A 17,805-nucleotide genomic window follows, 5' to 3' on the forward strand; every position below is an offset into this window, starting at 1 on the left:
GAGGCAAGATGGCATGGAGGTTTAACAAAACCCAGCTTCTTGAGCCAGACTTCTGGGTTTGAATTCTGGCTCAGCCTCATGCTAGCTGGGGAACCTCAGACACATCACTCCCTGTGGCTCAGTTTCTCCTGTAAGTGGGGGTGAGGGGATGATGAGGCTTGAATGGTGTCCAGCACAGAGTCTGAAAAAGCATGGTGAGTGCTGGAGATGCAGGTTGCTGAAGAGTCAGGGGGAAGCAGGAAGGATGAGCCTGTGGTGGTGGTGGGGGGGCCCTGTGCCCTGTGTTCTGTACCCCCCACTTAACAAGCTCCAGGAAGTAGGCATGGATGTGGGGACCAAGCCCGGACTCCCTCCCTGCTCAGCGGGGGCGCAGTGGTGAATTACATGTCACCCAGCAGGCGAGCTTGGGCTGGGATAGAAATTCGCATCTCTAAGTCTAGGATTTGGATGCTTTGTGCCACTCTGCCTGCTTCCTGATTCATTGGCGGCTGCGATGTTGGAATAAAGCCAGCCTGCAGCTGTTTGGATGGATTTTCACAGGGACATTGGAACCCCTGCGTTGGCGGGAATCCATGAGGGTGAAGGGGTAGTGGAGATGGCAGGGGCCACCCAGTTTCCAGCGAGCCCTTTGCCTCTCTCCAGGGTCAGCTCGGGAGACTTCCTCTGTGTGGCACTGACCTCCCACCTTCCTATGTAGTGAGTCCAGGTGGCAATGGGTGGCTGCTTTTGTTCCAGGACCCTTTCCTGACAGCCACTCACATCAGGTGAGCTGATGGCATTATGCCAAGGCTCAGAGCTAAGATACTGCATTGAGGCTCCCAGAGCTGAAATGGGCACGGTCAAAATACGACACTTGCAAAGGATAACTGGAAAAAGGCTTATCTCTCTTTCAGTCCTAATTATCTCAAAATCTATGGCGTGTCAGTTAGGACACAGAGAACGCATATTTATTCCTCCAGCTTGCTTCTCTTGGAGCTTGAGAAATTCAGCGCTTCAGTCCCCACATGCCACCATCCCCATCAGGATTCTTTGGTTGCGAGCGCCAGAAGCCGGCTCTGTTCATTTTGGGAGGAAGGAATACACTAGACGATTGTCCGATGGCTCCTGATGTCGATAGGAAGGCCGGAGAGCCAGGGCTGTGCTGGGGACGGAGAGCTGGTGCAGAATCTCCTCAGGGCAGCAGGGCGAAGTCCCCAGGGAGTCAGTCACCTGTTTGCCCTTTGGCCTGGGAAGGTCTGGTGCCTGGTCCTCGACCCACCGACACTCCCCGGGGGAAGAGATGACTCCTGAAAGAAGATGAAATGGCCACTCAGGCTTCTGGGAAATTGGCAGTGTTATTCCCAACGTGGGTCAGAAAAGATTGGCCCTGAACTAAACTGTGCGTGGGAGACTTACAAACTCTGACAGTCATTGGCTCAGAACTCTTCCATCCTGTACCTCCTTTCAGGGTCTCTAACTAAATTTCCGTTTGTCCGCTCCCTTTCCTGGGACACGTGCTCACTTATTAACTGAGTGATTCCCGAGTCAGTCATTGCCATCATGCCAGACTTGGCATTTGCTGGAGCGTTTTGGTTCTCTGGAGACAAAGCTTTGGAGCTTTTAAGATGTCAGGTTGACATTTGTGTCCGAGGGTGATGATCTGCCCGAGTGTAAATCCAAGGCACGGCTGGGTGTATTTGTGTAGTCAATACTTTATGAGGTATTGTTAATGTAGTGTGGAGTATTCTATATAAATTGCATCGTTTGATTCTCTTACTAATGCCAGGATGTAAGTGTGTTGCTGTTGCTAGCTTCCAGAGAAAGAAAGTGAGGGTCAGAGAGACAAATGAAGTGGCCTTTGCTCTTAGCCCCGAGGCATCCCTCAGGCTCCCATTCAAAAGCCTAAGGGTCTAGCAGTTAAGTGACCCTAGTGGTATCTGGAGGTGCCCTGGGGTCTTTGGTGCATGGGTGCCTGCCTGCACTAAGCAAGGCGGTGGGGGGCACCTCCTGTGATCTCTGCCCAGCAGGAATATGGCTCACCCTGTACTGCCAGTTTGGATATTTTTTCCCCTGTGAAATCACTTCATTTAGGAATGTGGTCTATGCATATCAGTGTCTCAAAGACGCTGCACAAACCCAGCAAAGCTCATCTGCAGGTCAGACGTGGCCAATGGTTGTCAGTCTGCATTTTCTGCGATAGACTGATGATGGCACGGTTGATTGCAGGATTTTGGCTTCACCGTGCAGGAGTCAGACCAAGTGCCTCAAAGCCCAGGGGTATGGCGTCTGAGAAACGACGGCTTCTGTGGGTTCCTGTCACGTCCCCATCCAAAGACCCCCTTCCCCTCTCCCGTCTGGGGGTCTCACAACTCCCTTCTGCTATGTGTGCGTTTTGGGGTGGTGATCGCAGTGCGTGGATGCCAGACTGCCAAAGCTGAAGCCATTTTAAAAAATGTCTGGGTAATGTCACCCGTGCACGCGAACGAGACACTGGGAAAGCAAGCACAGATGCAGCGGAAGCGCGCGATATTAAAATCATGAGCGGTATCACTCTTGCTGCGATTTGCCTGGCTGTAGATATGTTTTCAGAGGCAGGGTGCTGGAGAATATACAATTACAGCAATTTCCTAGTCAGCCCCAGACCTTAATTCCGACAGAATCCTTGTTCTCACTGTTGTATGTAAATTAAGACTGTTTCACAAAGGGATTGTTTGCTAGGACAGCTCAGAGCTAGAGACCTTCTGTCATTTTCCAAGGGAACTCTTTAAGAAAATATAACCATAAACACCTTAAAATCAGAATGCAATGCAGAGCTGCTTAGAAGTTTCCTTTAAAAAAAAAAAAACGAGCATCAGTATTTTTAACTCTGTTTTGTCTCTTCTGCATTTTCTGCCTCCCAGAGGTGCCACCCATGTAGGAAAAATTGATTGCAAGTTAGGAAGCCGCCACGTTGTTCCTCTCCTAGCAGGAAGCTAAAATGTCTCAGCTCTCTGAAGATGTTTGATGCTGGATTTCAAAATAAGAAGTCTACCCTCTCTTGGCCATCATGGTATTTTGGGTGCTTCTTTTCATGGGATCTGTTGAGAATGGCCGTACAGTGTAGTTCAGCTTTGGGGTTCACTTGTGGGAAGTCGTACATCGGTCCCATTTTTGGGGTCTGACCTACGTTACGTGTTTGTGGGACTGTTATTATAGAGGGTTGTTTCCTAAAACCATTTTCAACCTCAGTTCTAGAAGAACGGTCTCTTCTATTTTCTCCTGCAAATCCCTGTAGGGAAAGAAATGTACCCCGGTTTAGGTCCTTCAGAGACCCAGGCACAGGTTGGTTCTCTGAAAGTTTCAGTCCATCGGTACATTTTACCTTGATGGTGGTCAATCCTTCACTGATGATTGGAGACGAGTGTGGAAAGCGTGCCTCGCGTGGGGGGGACGAGTGTGAGTGTGAATGTGATGTTACAGTCCCCTGAACCCCCACTCTCCTGGGAGCCTGGAGAGCCAGTGTTTCACAGGCCTCTTCTTAAACAGCTTTTTGAAATACAATTTAATCATCATCCATTCACCCACTTACAGTGTACGATTCGATGATTTATATATAGTATGTTCATAGAGTCATGTCGTCTGAGTCACCACAGTGAAGGTTTAGCACAATTTCATCACCCCAAAAAGATCCCTCATGGCATCAGCGCCGCCTCCTATTTCCTGCCCCTCCCAGGTCCTGGTCGCCACTGACCTGTTTCTCTTTCAGTGAATTTGCCTGTTCTGAACGTTTGGTATAAGTGGAGTCATATACCCTGTGACTTTTTATATCTGGCTTCTCTCACTGAGCACAGTGTTTTCAAGGTGTGTCCCTATCGTAGCGTGGGTGCGCATCTCCTTCTGTTTCACGGCTGAATAATGCTCCGTTGCATGGATGGACCACACTTTTTCTAGCCGTTTGTTACTTGGACACTTGGGTTTCTGCTTTTTGTCTGCTATGAATAAGGCTGCTCTTAACGTATGTTGTGTGTGTTTGTGTGGATTTGTGTCTGTTTTTCTTGGGTGCACACCTAGGAGTGAAATTGCTGGGTCAAAGGGCAGCGGCTTTGTGGAAGGCGCAGGACATACCCAAGTCCCTCCACTCTGCTCCTTTGACCCCTCGTCTTTCCTGCCAGCTACTGTCCTGCCTCTAGCAGCTTCCTCAAAGCTTCCTCAAGAAGCTTCCTCAAGCTTCCTCGAAGTATCAGAACTCAAGTCTTGGTTTCTTTTCCTCCACCGTTGCCCTCTGCCAATTCCAGTTTGGCTCCCACCCAGTCCTTCCATGTCACTGGTTCTCACTTCTCATGGCTCCCTTGTTGCTTTCTCTGGCCGAGGCTTCCAGTTTTCAGCTCACCTGATCTCAGCACTACCGGACCTGGGTGATCATTTTCCCCCTGGACACTCCCTTCTTTTGACTTTTTTGCCAACATACTCTTGATTTCCCTCTTACTTCTCTGACAGTTCCTCCTCCTCCTCTTTCTTAGCCATCAAGTGTTAGGGTTGCTGAAAGCTTGTCAGAGACATTTTCCTCATCTCCTCCGGAATCTTCTTTTCCTGGGTGATATACATCACCTGCCTCTGTAGCTTAATGACTCCCAAATTTACCTTTCCAACCCTGAGTTACGAAGCAGATAGCCACCTGCCTACCTGTTGTTCCATGGGTGTCAAACTTGACATGTGCAAAACTGATTTCACATCTCAGCACCCCTCTCTGCCAAGAAATGGAACTTCTGCCATCCTCCCTGGCGAGTGAGCCCTCTGCCAGTTGTCTAAGCGACAGATACGGGACTCATCCTTGATTGTGGTGCCTCCTGTGTCATTTTCTTAAAGTGGAACATCATCCTAACTGTCGGTCCTCCCCAAGCTGTCCCTCTTGATTGTAGCCGTCTTTTGGCCAGTTTCACTGCCTCTGCCTGCCACACTTCCCCCACCCCCCATGCTTGCGAAAGGCATTTCTGCTCAGGCCACTCTCTCTTCTACTTGAAACTCTTAAGTGCTTTCTCATTGGTTTTAGGATGAAGATCAAAATCCTAAAATCCTCATCCTGGGCGGCCCCCGTCTGCCTCTCCAGCCTCCTCTCTTGCCGTGTTATACCCTGACCTTCCAGGGCGTTGGCAGAGCTATCTCTGGCCCCTGGGCCTTTGCTCATACTTGGAATGTTCTCCTTTCTCCCTTCTCCTCTCAGCTCCCCTCTATCCATCTATTTCAAGGCCCCAAATGAGGCTGAGGTCTGCCTTTTGCTTATGCTCATCACTTTTTTTCCATATGTCTTTTCTCGTCCTTGTACAGTAAGAATTTTTGAGCAAATGAATGAATGTCTTGGCTTTGTATATCTGATGGATAGAACTCTTATCCTGGAGAATGAAGGAAAATCTTTCGGGCTAGAGAGACTGACTTTGTTTCCATGATGATCCAGTGTCTGGAAATAATTATCCATGCTCAAATGACTGCTCTCTTTGAAATGATTGGTGGCCTGCCTTTCTTTTCCTTTGAGAGAGAGACATGATGCCCTTTGAAATGGTTCTGTTCCTTCTGATTTCTTTCCTCCCCAATGTTTTAATCCCACTTTGAGCAGATCTTTCAAACACACACGTCCAGTTGTCCACTCCTGCTTTAAATTTCCAGTGGCTTCTCGAGACCACCGTCATCACGGCTTTTCTCTGTGTGTCCTTGCTGGTCCGGCCTTGGTCAGCACAGCTGCGGCCCTGCAGACCTGTCCCTCCTACCCAGCCTGCCTGGCTTGCCACACTTGTGCCTTGCTGAGTCACCTTGCAGCTCCTTCCAGCTGCTTCCTGAGCCGCCCCCTCGCCTTGTCCACACCCGTGAGGTCTTGTCCTTCTCTCTTAGCCCCCCACATACTCCGTCCTAAAGAGGAACCTTTTGGGTGTCAAAGTCAGCCGAATGGTCCCTTCAGTTGCCCACGAAAGCACTGTCATCAGCTCACATCAGGAGTTCTTATGCATACTAAATCAAGGCTTGAGAATTTCCAGACAAGACTAAAGGAAGAATCAAAAGCAAGGCCACATACTCATTTCTGAGCATCAAATCATTCTGCCTGTAAGAAAACTACTGAATCCTGAGAGCCTGTGGGAGGGAGGGAGCTTCGTAGGTGCTCCTGCCCTCCTGCCATCCCTGCTGCCCGTCGGTGGATAGTCAGCTTCTCCAGCCCTGTTGTCCAACACAGTAGCCACTGACGGCGTGTGATGGCTTACGTTTACATTAATTAATTGAAATTAAATGAAATAAATTCAGCCCTCAGTCTCACTAGCCACATGTCAAGTCTTTACAGGCACATGTGGCTGCCACACCACGCAGCACAGAGTGTACAACTTTTCCACTTTAATCTCGGGCACCTCTTTAACATGGGGCTGCCAGTTAATAGCTGCTCAGTAGATGTGGTTTTTTTTAATAAAGCTTATCTACCGAGAAATGTAAATTGACTTTAAGGGCAAAAAAAAAAAAAAAAAACCAACACACAAAAAAACCAGTTTATTGAATTTTCCTTCCAGTGCATAAAAATCAGTGTTACAACTGGACAAAATATACAGTGATAAAAAGCTGAAAATCCTCTCCTGCCAGGTAGCCAGGCCAACAGCTCAGTGTGTTTTCACCTACACTTTTGTCCTGTCTGTGGTTATAAAGACATAAGATCTATACCATGCGGACATAATGGAATTGGACTTTTTAGAATGCAGCCATCCTAGCAAAGCATCCCCCACCTCTGACTTCTCTACTTATTTTCTTCCCTTTTTTTGCTTTCTCCTGCCCCGTTAGATTCTTAAAGCAGTTTTTAAGTTTAGATGTAATTGTATAAAAGGTAAGAGAAACGGAGACCTTGACAAATGGGAGTTTGCCTTCCGTCCCCAGAGTACCCCCTGGAAGGTCCCTGCATGTGGAAGTGCCATCCCATGTGGCTGGATCTTCTGATTTTTTTTTTTTTAACAGAAAAGTAAGAGTCTGAATTTTTTCATACAGCTTCTCCCAAATTAAGAAAAAATTATCACGGTAAAATAGATATAACGTGACATTTGCCATTTAACCATTTTTAAGTGTACAGTTCAGTGGCATCAGTTATATTTGCAACGTTCCACAACCATCACCACTCTCTATTTGCTAAACTTTTCATGAACCCTAACAGAAACTCCGTACCCATTAAGCAGTGATCTCCCAATGTCCTCTCCCCCAGGCTCTGGTAACCTCTAATCTGCTTTCTGTCCTTCATGAATTTGCCTGGTCTGGATAGTCACATAAATTGAATTTTTTAATATCTGCCCTTTGGTGTCTGGCTTATTTCACTCAACGTGGTGCCTTCAGGGCTCTTCCATGTCATTTGCATGCGTCCCAGCTTCATTCCGCTTTATGCCGTAACTTTCCCTTGTGTATATACTCCACGCTCTGATTCCCCGCTCATCTGTTGGTGCACGCTAGGTGTGTTTCCACCTTCTGGCACTTGTGAATAATGCTGCTGTGAACACGGTGTGCAAGTGTCTATTTGAGTTCCCGTTTTCAATTCTTTACACACCTAGCAGTGGAATTGCTGGGCTCCTAGGCTGGTCTCTCTTTTTGAGAAACTGCCAAATTGTTTTCCTCTCTCCTTTTAAGAGCCACATCTGGCTGTGGATGACTCCGGCCTGCCGCCCTGCCGGCCTGTCGTTGGCCACCTCCGGTCTAGGCGGTGGCTGTAGGGCCTCCTCGATCGGTTTCCTTGTCACTGACCACTCCCCTTCTGTATCACTTTAGTTTATGTGGCCTACTGTCACGTGACTCTCCTCTTAGGTCTGACCTGCTCGTGTCCCCATCTCCTTGAAGATTTCAGTAACTCCCATCTCTGCTCTTCCTTTAGGGGCTGCCCTGCGGCTCGCATGTCCACTTCTTGGGTTGGGACCAGGTGCCTTAGTAGTTGGTGAGCGTTGAGGGACATCTTGCCCGACAGACCTGTAGCTTTAAATTCTAGACTTATCTAACCCTGGCTAGATGCTGACACTGAGAAACCTGAGGGAACCTAGAAGGAGGAGGACAGAGCAGATTTAATGCCTCTTGCCTCATGCCCATTGAGTGGGATGGGGAAAGATGAACTTGTAAAATAATTTTTTACTTTCCCTTTTCCGAGGCTGAGCCCTCATTGCTTTGCATTGCACAGGCAGAAATGGAGACACAGGAGGCGGGGGTCAGGGGGAGGTGCTGGGCAGGGCTTCTCACACTTAAAAGGACAAGAACCCAGGACTAAAAAATGTGGTGAAGTGGTGAGCTCTGTGGGAGGTGGGAAGCCTCTCTTAGCAGGGAGTGTGTTTTCCATGGGGAAAATCATTGTTTTCTTTGGTAAATGACTCTGAAACAATAGCTCTGAAAGTATGGGTGACCTGAGAAAATCTCCTAGTCCCCCTCCTCACTTTTCAACAATCACTTTCTGCATAGAAGTCCTTATTTAGGGAACCTGGAACCCTTGTGGGGAAATGGCCCTTTAAGCAAGAGGCAAGAGTGGATGGAGCCCTGTAGAAAAAGGGAATTTTCTGCTCTAGTTTTTTATTTTCTGACTCTGAAATGGCCAGCTTCCCTTGTGTGATCTGCCCCATTGATTCTGCAACCCTCCTGCCGTTTGGGTTTGCTGGGAGAGATTCTGAGTCTGGGGACGAAAAGCTGGAGTGGCCTGTGGGTCAGGCCCGGCTGGCCCACGGGGGGCCTTTGCTGCCCCCTCCGGGGCTTGTTTTTTGCACCCTCATGTGTTTACGGGGCCGTGTACCAGGCCTGTGCTACAGCAGAGAAGGACAGTTAGGTAAGGTGAAGCACACTTCTGGGGGAGGCACAATAAACAAAGAGAGAAAATTGCTTTTAAGGTGGAAGTTACATAATAAGGAGTCTGGAGGCAGGGGGAGCTCCCAGAAGGCCTCTGCCGGGAGATGACGTCTTAGCCAAAAGCTCAGAGTTGCCTGCTATGGAAGGCTGGGGCATGGAACACTCTAGATGGAGGAGCCAGCAAGTGCAGCTGAGCTTGGCTTGTTGTGCGGAGCAGAAAGGAGACCTTTATGGTTAGAGCTGAGCAAATGGAGGAAAAAAGGTGAGCAGGACCCCATCAGTTGGGGCATCTAGGTCTTGAAAATGTTGGGTCTTGTATTCCAAGAACGAAGGCATATCTTGGAGGGAAGAAGGAGGAGAGGGTCTTGTTAGGTTTGAAGAAGGCTGATGGGGGGCAGGTGAGGGAGCAGGCCAGCCAGTGGGCAGTCACAGGGCTTGGATGAGCCTGGCACCTGTGAAGTAGCAGGTGTTACTGCATCCAGGTACCTGTCTGGATTAAGGCCGCGTTTGAGCGAGGCTCTGAAGGTTGGACCGAACTTGGATAGGGCAGAAGTGATGGCTGGGGAAGGAAAACATCTTGGCCGAGGCGTCTTCATCCAAACCTTGCAAGGTTTGACATTCTTCGGTGCATTTGGGACTCAGAGAGAGGCCACACAACCCATCGAGTCTGGACTTGATCTACTCAAGGATCAGTACCAGACTCCTTGGGCCTTGGGCCTCACTTGAGTAGGGAGAAACTTGCATTTATTTTGGAAATAAGGTCAATTAGGGAGGGTGGGGCTGGGATTGTGGCCTCCCCGGAGAGAAAGCCTGAGCCCTGGGGGGATTGTGAGTCTGGTTTGGTGGAACCTGTGCCAGCTGGAGAGAGTTTCCTGTAGAAGTTTTGTGTTTCTCACCAGGTGACTCTCTTTTCCTGGAACGGCTGGGAAGAACTAGTCCAGTGCAAACCATGGTGAAGATACCAATGGGTGTGGGGAAGCTCGAGGTTTCTGGGTTGTCTGCTCTGGCACCTGCTTACCCTAGTGGGTTTTAATAATAGTAACAGTCCTTGGTGCTTTGATATGCCAGATGCTGTTCCCTACATGTATTATGTCATTTAATCCTAAGAACCCTTTAGAGGAAGATCCCATGTTATACCCATTTTATAGCTGCATTGACTGAGGCACAGAGAGACTAACAGTGTGTGCAGGGGTGCATAGCGGGCAGATGGCGGCACTTGGATTCATAGCTACCTAGGGGTCTGGCCCCGGAGCCTACGCTCCTGGCAGAGGCTGTCTGTGTGGGCTTCGGCCTCGTGCTGGGAGTCATCAGGTGCCGCTCACGTCAGGGAGGCAGGTGACCAGGTGACCGGTGCAGGTGAGGGCTGTGGCGTTAGACCCAGCCAGGATGGAATCCCCGGCATGCCCGTGCCCCCCGGGCTTTATGCGCATAAGTGAGTTTGCCCTCCTGAGCTTCACCTGTAAAATGGGGATAGAAGCAGCATCATGACCTTATGCAATTCATAAAGTAGCTCCTCAGTAAATAGCAGCTGTGAATTGCATGAGCCTGGTTTGAGAAGGAAATACAGAAATGTTTCCTAGCTACCCCACTTCCCTCTGTACATACACAAACTCCTGTTGTTCCCCTCCGCCCCAGCTTTTTGTCCATCTGTAACCGGTTTCTCAATCATTCTACATTTACTAGCCACTTTTCCCCGTGGGCCCCTTTCTCTTGGACCTCAGTTTCTTTGCTGATTACATGGGGATATTCTCGGTACACACCACCTCGAAAACTGCAGTGTAAGTCAGTCCATAGGTGTCTTTTAGAATATGCCTTGCAGATCCGAAAGGGCTGCACAAAAGGAAGCTCTTTTCTCTTTTTTTCCCCCGCTCTTGTTCCTGACTCCCTGCCCATGAGGATGGACCTGCCGGCTCCCCTGGCAGCACGGATGTCCATAGTTGCTCAGTTCTTATTTGTTGACTCACTGGTCCTGTTCCTTTTCTCTTTTTGATAGCTGAAGTCAGGCTGAGTGGAAGAAGCATTAGGCATCGTTTTCCTTCTTCATGGGTGCACATGCCGCCAGGCGTGGATTATTTATTTACACAAGGAAGTTTCCTTGCACCGGGGTTTCTCAAGTCTTGCCATCGTGGGCTCCTGTGGCTGAGTCAGTCCTTGTCGTGGGGGGCTGTCCTGTGCATCGCGGGATGCGCAGCAGCATGTCTGAGCAGCCCCTTCTGAGGGGCACCCGATGGGTGCTGGAAGCTTGTATTGAGAGCCTACTGACAGCCCGCTGGGGTAGGCCCTGCAGATGGGGACCGTGCCTGGGCCTCTGTGTGCCTGGCGGGTAGTGAGAGAGAGCCCCCAGAATGTTATCTGTTCTTATCTGTGGACCCCACAGCCATTTAAAAGTATCTGCAGTTAAATACAGCAACATGACCGCAAAGACTTCGAAGCGGAGTCCTGCAGGTATAGTTTCCTGCGTGCTCTTCCAGCCCTTTCTAAACGCAGACCCCTGTTTCTTTTACACGGACTCTATTTCTGGCCTTTTTTTTCACTTGGATTTCATTCTGTGCCAGTCCATACAGTGTGGTTCCTCTATGGCTGCATCATAACCTATCGCATCGCGGTCTGCTGTTAGTGGACCTTGAGGTTACTTCCCGTCTTCTCTCGAAGGACCGCTGTGAGGTGGCTGTAGAAGCCTACCCTTGCACAGAGAACTTTCTTGTCTCCGTTAAGGTGACTTTGGAGAGGCCAAATGGGAAGCAGGGGCCCCCGGGGCGTGGAGGGACGTTGCTCGGTTCCCAGTGGCGCTTCCTTTATCTACCTCCCTTTCGACGAAGCCTCTTTCCTTCCCTTCCCTTCTCTCAGCTCTTCTGTGCTTCAGCTGCTGCTGGCACAGAACTCTTTTTGTCTCTGAATTGGTTCTCCGATGCCGCAATTCCCTGTTGCAGTTTGAAAGCCACGGGCACCTGAGCTTTCCTGAACCCGAGCGTGGCTGGGGGATGGGAGGGTGAGGCGAGATTGAGACGGGAATGCTGTCCCTGCCCCCGGCACCCCCCAAGGCCCGCCCTGGCCGAGTCCCTGGAGCCGGGATAAATAATACAAATGGGTCTCAGCCGCCAGAACCCCTCTGCCAGCCCTCATTAGCCACCTCCGATGTGAGGGCCAAAAGCAACCGGTTCTTCCACATTCTCCTGGGTGATTTGGTCGGGTCTGCAGGGCCTCAGATAATGCGCACACATTCGTCGCCGCTTTCTGGGGCTGCCGAGGGGTGGGCGCCGGCCGCGGTTTCTTGTAGGGAGCTGGGCTCCGCCCCGGGCCCCCTTTGTGAGGTTTGACCGAGGTTGGAATTCTTGAACCAGGAAATTCCTGTTGAGATGTCCTTTTTCCAAAAGGCCTCATCCCAGCTAGGAGGAGGAAAAGGGCAGCCCGCGTCGCAATTGGCTCTGTGGTTGTTGAGAGCTAAACACTGAATTCATTTGTAAATCAGCCTCGTTTCCAGAGATGGAAGCAATTTCGGTCCTGCCAGGCTAGTTTGGAAGTTCACCTTTTACATATGACTGTGCCCTTTAATTGCCACTTCTGCATTATTGTGTGTGTGTGAGAGAGAGAGAGAGAGAGAGAGAGAGAGAGAGAGAGAGAACAAGAGAGACACACACGCAGTCATACAGGGTGCGTGTGGGAAAGGATGGCTTTCTTGTTTCCAACACAGGCACATCACAACTAAAGATCATCTGAATTAGTTACAAATTAAAAAAAAATACCTTAAATACAACCACAACAGCCCCCCCCCACCCCCCTTCTGATATTCTTGCTTCAATCAGCAGAACCACCCTGATTTGGTTTGTTGATTCGCATCTGGTGAAATAAGTGGCTCTTGAGTGCTGTGTACTGAAGACTTCCCTCCTAGCCGAGTTGCTGTCGCGGGCGATGAGTTAGAGCCACAAGCCGGGGACATTGAGGCAGGTTGCTGCCCCTCCGAGGTGGTGGCGGACCCCATGCGCAAGACCAGGGCTGGCCTGGCGCGCGGGGCCTCCGAGTCTGGCCTCTCTGCTGCTTCCTCCTCCCCCTGGGAGAGGCCGCTGAGGATCCGGAAGCAGGAATGTCTGTCGTGTGTCAGCCTCTGCTCTCTGCGAGTAGGGAGGCCGGGCCCCCCGCGCCGCGCCGCTCTCCCCATGGCAGGTAAGTGCCCGCGCACGGCTCAGGCATCTGGGCCCTGGGCATCTCTCTCCCAGGCTTTGCCTCTGGAGCTCACGGGGTTCCCGGTCCAGTGACATTTCCCTACGTTGAGAAAGGCCCCTTTGTCCCACTGCCTCGTTTCCACGCCAGCTCTGCTGTCCCTGGGTCTGGAGGAGCCGTTGGCAGGCGGGGCCTTTCAGAGGCGCGGCACAGTCCCCGGTGCGGCCAGCCCTGCTGCAGGAGCTGCCCGGCCTCTGCGGTGTAGACGCGCAGGGCTGGAGCAGGTGACAAGGGTTTCCGCCCGCAGGTCTGTCCCCTTTGCTTAGGCATTCTCTGCTGTAAGAGGAGAGTCACCCGTTTCCCACCCCATCCCTCGCTCCCCACTTTCCATTCCTGCTCCCTTCCCCGGAGGACATTCCCTGCTTTTGTTTCATGATGATGCAATGATGCAATGACTAGCTGGGAGGACCTGCAGGTCTGGGGTAGAGAGGCCTTCTGGGTATCTGCTCTGTGTCTGCATTTGCTGCGTGCCCTGAAATGATGAGCCCATCTCTGCTTTCCTGCTCCTGGGAGAGCAGCGTGTGGCCCTGTTTGAAGCAGGCTTTGGGGAGGCCTGGCAGTTACGGGGAGTGTTGGCTGCGGTTGCCGTCCCAGCCCCGGCAGGGTCAACCTCTGCTCTGACCCTGCCTTCCCCGTTCCCCGAGGCAGCCCTACAGTCTGATGGAAGTGGAGAAATCACATCCTGGCCGATTTTGGCCTCCTGTTCTCTGTAACTTTGAACTTTTGGCACTGGTTGAACATACTCCTGTGAGAAAGCGAGGCTGTATTTTTAGAATGGTGGGTGGGGAAGAAGGAGGAGGAATGAGTCTCAGTTTTTAAAAAAAGAGTAACATTTATCGAATGCTTAGTCTTTGCCAGGTACTGTCCTAAGATCTTATACGTGAATTAACTCATCTAATCCTTCCGTGACTCAGCGAGGTGCCGTTATCTCCATTTTACAGAACAGGCACAGAGGCGTTAAGTCGCTCCCTTAAGGTCACACAGCTGGGAAGTTGCAGACCTAGATTCTGCAGTTTGATGCCAGCGAGCGTCTTGCTGACTGTGCTGTCTGTCTCTACGATCTGCCACCCCGGGTCGGTCCCTCAGAGCAGTCACCCCTGAGTTCCATGGAGGATGAGCGGCTCACTCTGGGTTGCCCAGGACTATCCCAGGAGCTTGTCTAGAAGCCCCCGGGCACCCCACGCTGACCCCCACCTCTGTGGCCTGCTAATCCCCTTGACCAAGTTTCCCTTGGACTCCAGCAGGCTGGCCGTCATCAAGGAAACCTGACACCCACGAAAACACCCCTGGGCTGGTCCTTGGGGGCAGTGCCCAGCCTTCCAGCTGCGGCCCTCTGCCTCAGGGGAGGAGGCAATTCCCTGTACTGGTGTGTCATTTCCTAGACCCTGGAGAACCGAGAGTGCTGTGACTCAGGCCGGATGTGGGTGGGGGGGTCTGGACACAGCAGGCCTGGACGGGGCTGGCACAAAGGGTGGGGAGGTGGCCACAGAGCATTGGAGGCTGGGTCCCGCGGTCCCGATTGGAAGATGTGGAGAAAAGCCTGCTTCCTGGGGACTGGCTTTGAGAGAGTGGCGTCGCCAGTGAGTGACCCAGTTCCTGGAGCTCTTTGCTGGAGAGCCTCCCACCCTGTCCCCTGACCCCTCCGCCTGCAGTTGGGGAAAAAAGAAGGACAAAGGAGAGCACACATTAAACACACAGGCCCTGGGGTGGGAAGCCCTCTAACTGCAGAGCTGAGACGAGCGCCTTCCTGGTGTTAAGGCCGTGTGGCCAGTGTCGCACTGGCTCAGATCCCAGCCTTGTGACAGATGCTGTGTGACCTTGGGCAGGTGAGCTGGAGTGAAGTACAGGGGCAGCATTCGAACAGGGCCTCGGACCTTGAAAGCAATGAAAGGAGATCCTTGCTGTTTCTCTGTGACCAAGGAGACCGTAAGAGGCCAGCTTAGTTGGAAGTAAGAGTGTCTGTGAAGTCAGAGGACCTTGTAGACAAGGACATTTGGGAAATGCTAAGAAGGGGGGGATATAGGTTTGTGACAAATCTCATCACACACTTGGTTCCTAATATCCAGCAGCTCTATCCATGTTATTAAGATTTCAGTGAAATGTCACATGGAGAGGACATTGTGCTGCCTTCTGCTCGCTGCCAAGCTGTTTTCCTGAGTCATTGCCCTGTCCTCGGGCCCCAAGGCGGCACCCCTCCCACGCCCCGTTAACCCATTAGAAGCCAACTTGTGGAGGCTCCTGTCCTGCTTCTCAAGAGAAGGCAGCAGAAAGTTCTCGGATCAAGGGGGAGCCACTTTGCCTGGTGACTCGGTCTCCGTTGGCTGTCATCGTTCCAAGCGTACAGATGAAATGTGCTTAGCAATATGTCCTCGTCAGAGTTAAATCATTAAAGAAGGGAGGGAAGAAAAAACAACCCAAAAACCTTTGACTCAGCTTTCTGGAAAACATCTTTAAGGTCTGTTTGGTTAACGTGCTCCAGCAAGGCTTCCCCCCACCATCCATCATCCCCAGTGGCCTTGTCCCCGCTGGTGTGCTTTGGTTTTAAAGTGGGAACCCTGACCTGCCATCTCATACGTCTGAAGGACGCTGAATCCAGCAGGCATTTCCCATTTTCTCTCCCTAAGCGCCTTCATTGAAAGCCTCTACTGTTGACAGATGTGTCTGTTGTTTGCAACCTATTAAATTTCTACCCCTTGGATATAGCTGCTGAACTCCCATTAACTCCGGGGGGAATTAGTCTCGGGGGGAATTAGTGTGTTTGTGACAGGGAGCAGGATTCGACTCTCCGTGTTTGCTGAGACCACGAGGCTGCAGTCTTCAGGGGTGTGCAGCCTTGGGCCGGTGGCCTCTTTCTCAGCAGGACCTCAGTTTCTCTTTTTGCTTCTTGGTGGGCACAAGCCTTCCTGGCTCTAAGTAGTTGTGATCGTCTTGTTATCTAGTGGGTTGTCTTCTCTTTCCCGTAGAATTACAGAGCTTTGCAGTTCAGAAGGGGCATTTGGGTCCTCTGGGCCTGTAGTTTCTAATACCTAGTGTTGAGGACACCTTGGAGAGGGGGACGTAGGCTGTGACCCCCTCTTCCCTGGAGAGCACGTCCACGTGCAGAATGGTGGTGGCGCGTGGCTTGCAGGTCCCTGAAACACTTTCATGGACCTCTGGTGAAGACTGGTCTGGTTTGTCTTGCGTGCCTTCCCCCCGCCCCCCTCCATTTTGCAGCTGAGGCCTTGAGGGTGAGAAGTACAGACTTGCCGAGGGCTTTCTCTTTGGCTTCGGTCCTCCTTTTCCACCCTGGCCACCTGGGGAGCAGTCCAGCCCCACGGCCAGTGGTAAGAAAATCGAGGGGTTGGCTGACCCGGGTGGAGAACACTGCCCTGGCCTTGGCACCCTCAGACCCTGTTTCACAGACACGCGCCCCGAGTGGTGGTTCTCAGGCTGGGATGCATCCAGATCCCAGGGAGGGCTTGTGATGAAAACCCAGGAATGGGCTCACCCGCTCCTGATTCTGCAGGTTTCTAGCACATTCCCAGGTGGTGCTGCTGCCACTTCTCCAGGGATCACACATGGGGAACCACCGTTCTGGGGGACCAGCCACAGGTGCAGTAAGCCTCCCAAGGAGGACCTTTACTCCTTTGGCTCCAGAGGTTGTTGACTGAGCTTTGGCTGGGCTCAGTGGTTGTTCAGAGGGTAGCGGTCTTGGGGTGAGGGGCGTGTTTGGGAAATATGTGGGGACACTTATTATTGTCATAGTTTTTGTCTTTTAATGCAGTTTTGTTGAGCTGTATGTTCTATATATATATAATCATCCAAATTGTGCAATCAGTGGTTCCCAGTGTCATCACGTAGCCGTGCATTTGTCGTCACAGTCGATGTTTTAACATGTTTATGTCGCTGTCTTTGAAGGTACTAATGGCATTTAGTGGGAGGGGGCTGAGAGTGTCCTTGGCAATGAGGAGGGATAATACATGTTTTTTCCTGAACATACTTCCTTTTCTCAAAATCCACCCACCAACAAAACCAAGCCTGTAAAACCAAAACCAAAATGCAAGATTGCTTTTGATTTTTGGCTGGCTGAGATGCCATTTCTTCCAGGATGCGTCAACCCTGAGACCCTCTTGCCCGTGTGCACACTGGTGCTCAGAGTTGTTTGGGTTTATCAGCTCCACCATTTGGTACCATTTGGGTTGGGGTAGTCCCCACACCCCTCAAAAAAAAAAAAAAATTAACGCATACATCCATGTTTGTACGAGCCTAGCATATTCCTAGGAGAACACAAAAGTATGATGAGCCTGCCGTGAGCCGGCCGGACTGGCCCAGCTGATGGAGTTTTTTGATCCTGTGCCGGGTCTCCCTCACCCCTCATTACTGACTTTGGTTTGCACCTGCTGCTTTTTTATGTGAAACTCAACCTTCTAAATGCATCATTTTTAATTTTCATTATTTTGATAAAGTAATCCATGCCCATGATAAACACAGTACACAGGGGTGCACGGTGGAAAATAATCCTCCCCCTCCAGGCAGGCTCTCCTCCCTCAGGGCAGCCGCCATTCCCCATTTTAGAGCCAAATCATACTTTTGTGTTCTCCTAGGAATATGCTAGGCTTGTACAAACATGGATGTATGCATTAGATTTTTTTTTTTTTTGAGGGGTGTGGGGACTACCCCAACCCAAATGGTACTAGACAGACATTGTCAGTAATTGTGCTGGACTCACGTTGCCTTTTTCAACCTGACACGGCAGCACGGAGGTGGTCGTGTGTCAGCCTGTGCCGCGGTGCCGCCCTGTGCTGCTGGGTACCTGTAAGG

The 17,805-nt window shown here is 51.0% G+C and overlaps 1 protein-coding gene across 20 annotated transcripts in view; it reads left to right on the forward strand.

Moving 5' to 3' along the window:
* The window catches only part of ZMYND8 (zinc finger MYND-type containing 8), a 141,582-nt gene that overhangs the window by 30,089 nt on the left and 93,688 nt on the right, over nucleotides 1–17,805 (forward strand). For 2 of the 20 annotated variants that reach the window (XM_077167588.1, XM_077167596.1), the window contains exon 1: nucleotides 8,061–12,948. The exons of 15 other annotated variants lie outside the window; for them this stretch is intronic. In XM_077167588.1, the coding sequence (XP_077023703.1) occupies nucleotides 12,765–12,948 (184 nt within the window). In that variant the 5' untranslated portion in view covers nucleotides 8,061–12,764. Of the gene's footprint in view, nucleotides 1–8,060; nucleotides 12,949–13,067; nucleotides 13,253–17,805 lie in introns of those variants that run through there. 3 more of the 20 variants (XM_077167624.1, XM_077167710.1, XM_077167739.1) reach the window with 2 other exon arrangements.

The sequence above is a fragment of the Tamandua tetradactyla genome, chromosome 1, assembly GCF_023851605.1.
Source record: "Tamandua tetradactyla isolate mTamTet1 chromosome 1, mTamTet1.pri, whole genome shotgun sequence".
Lineage (NCBI taxonomy): Eukaryota > Metazoa > Chordata > Mammalia > Pilosa > Myrmecophagidae > Tamandua > Tamandua tetradactyla.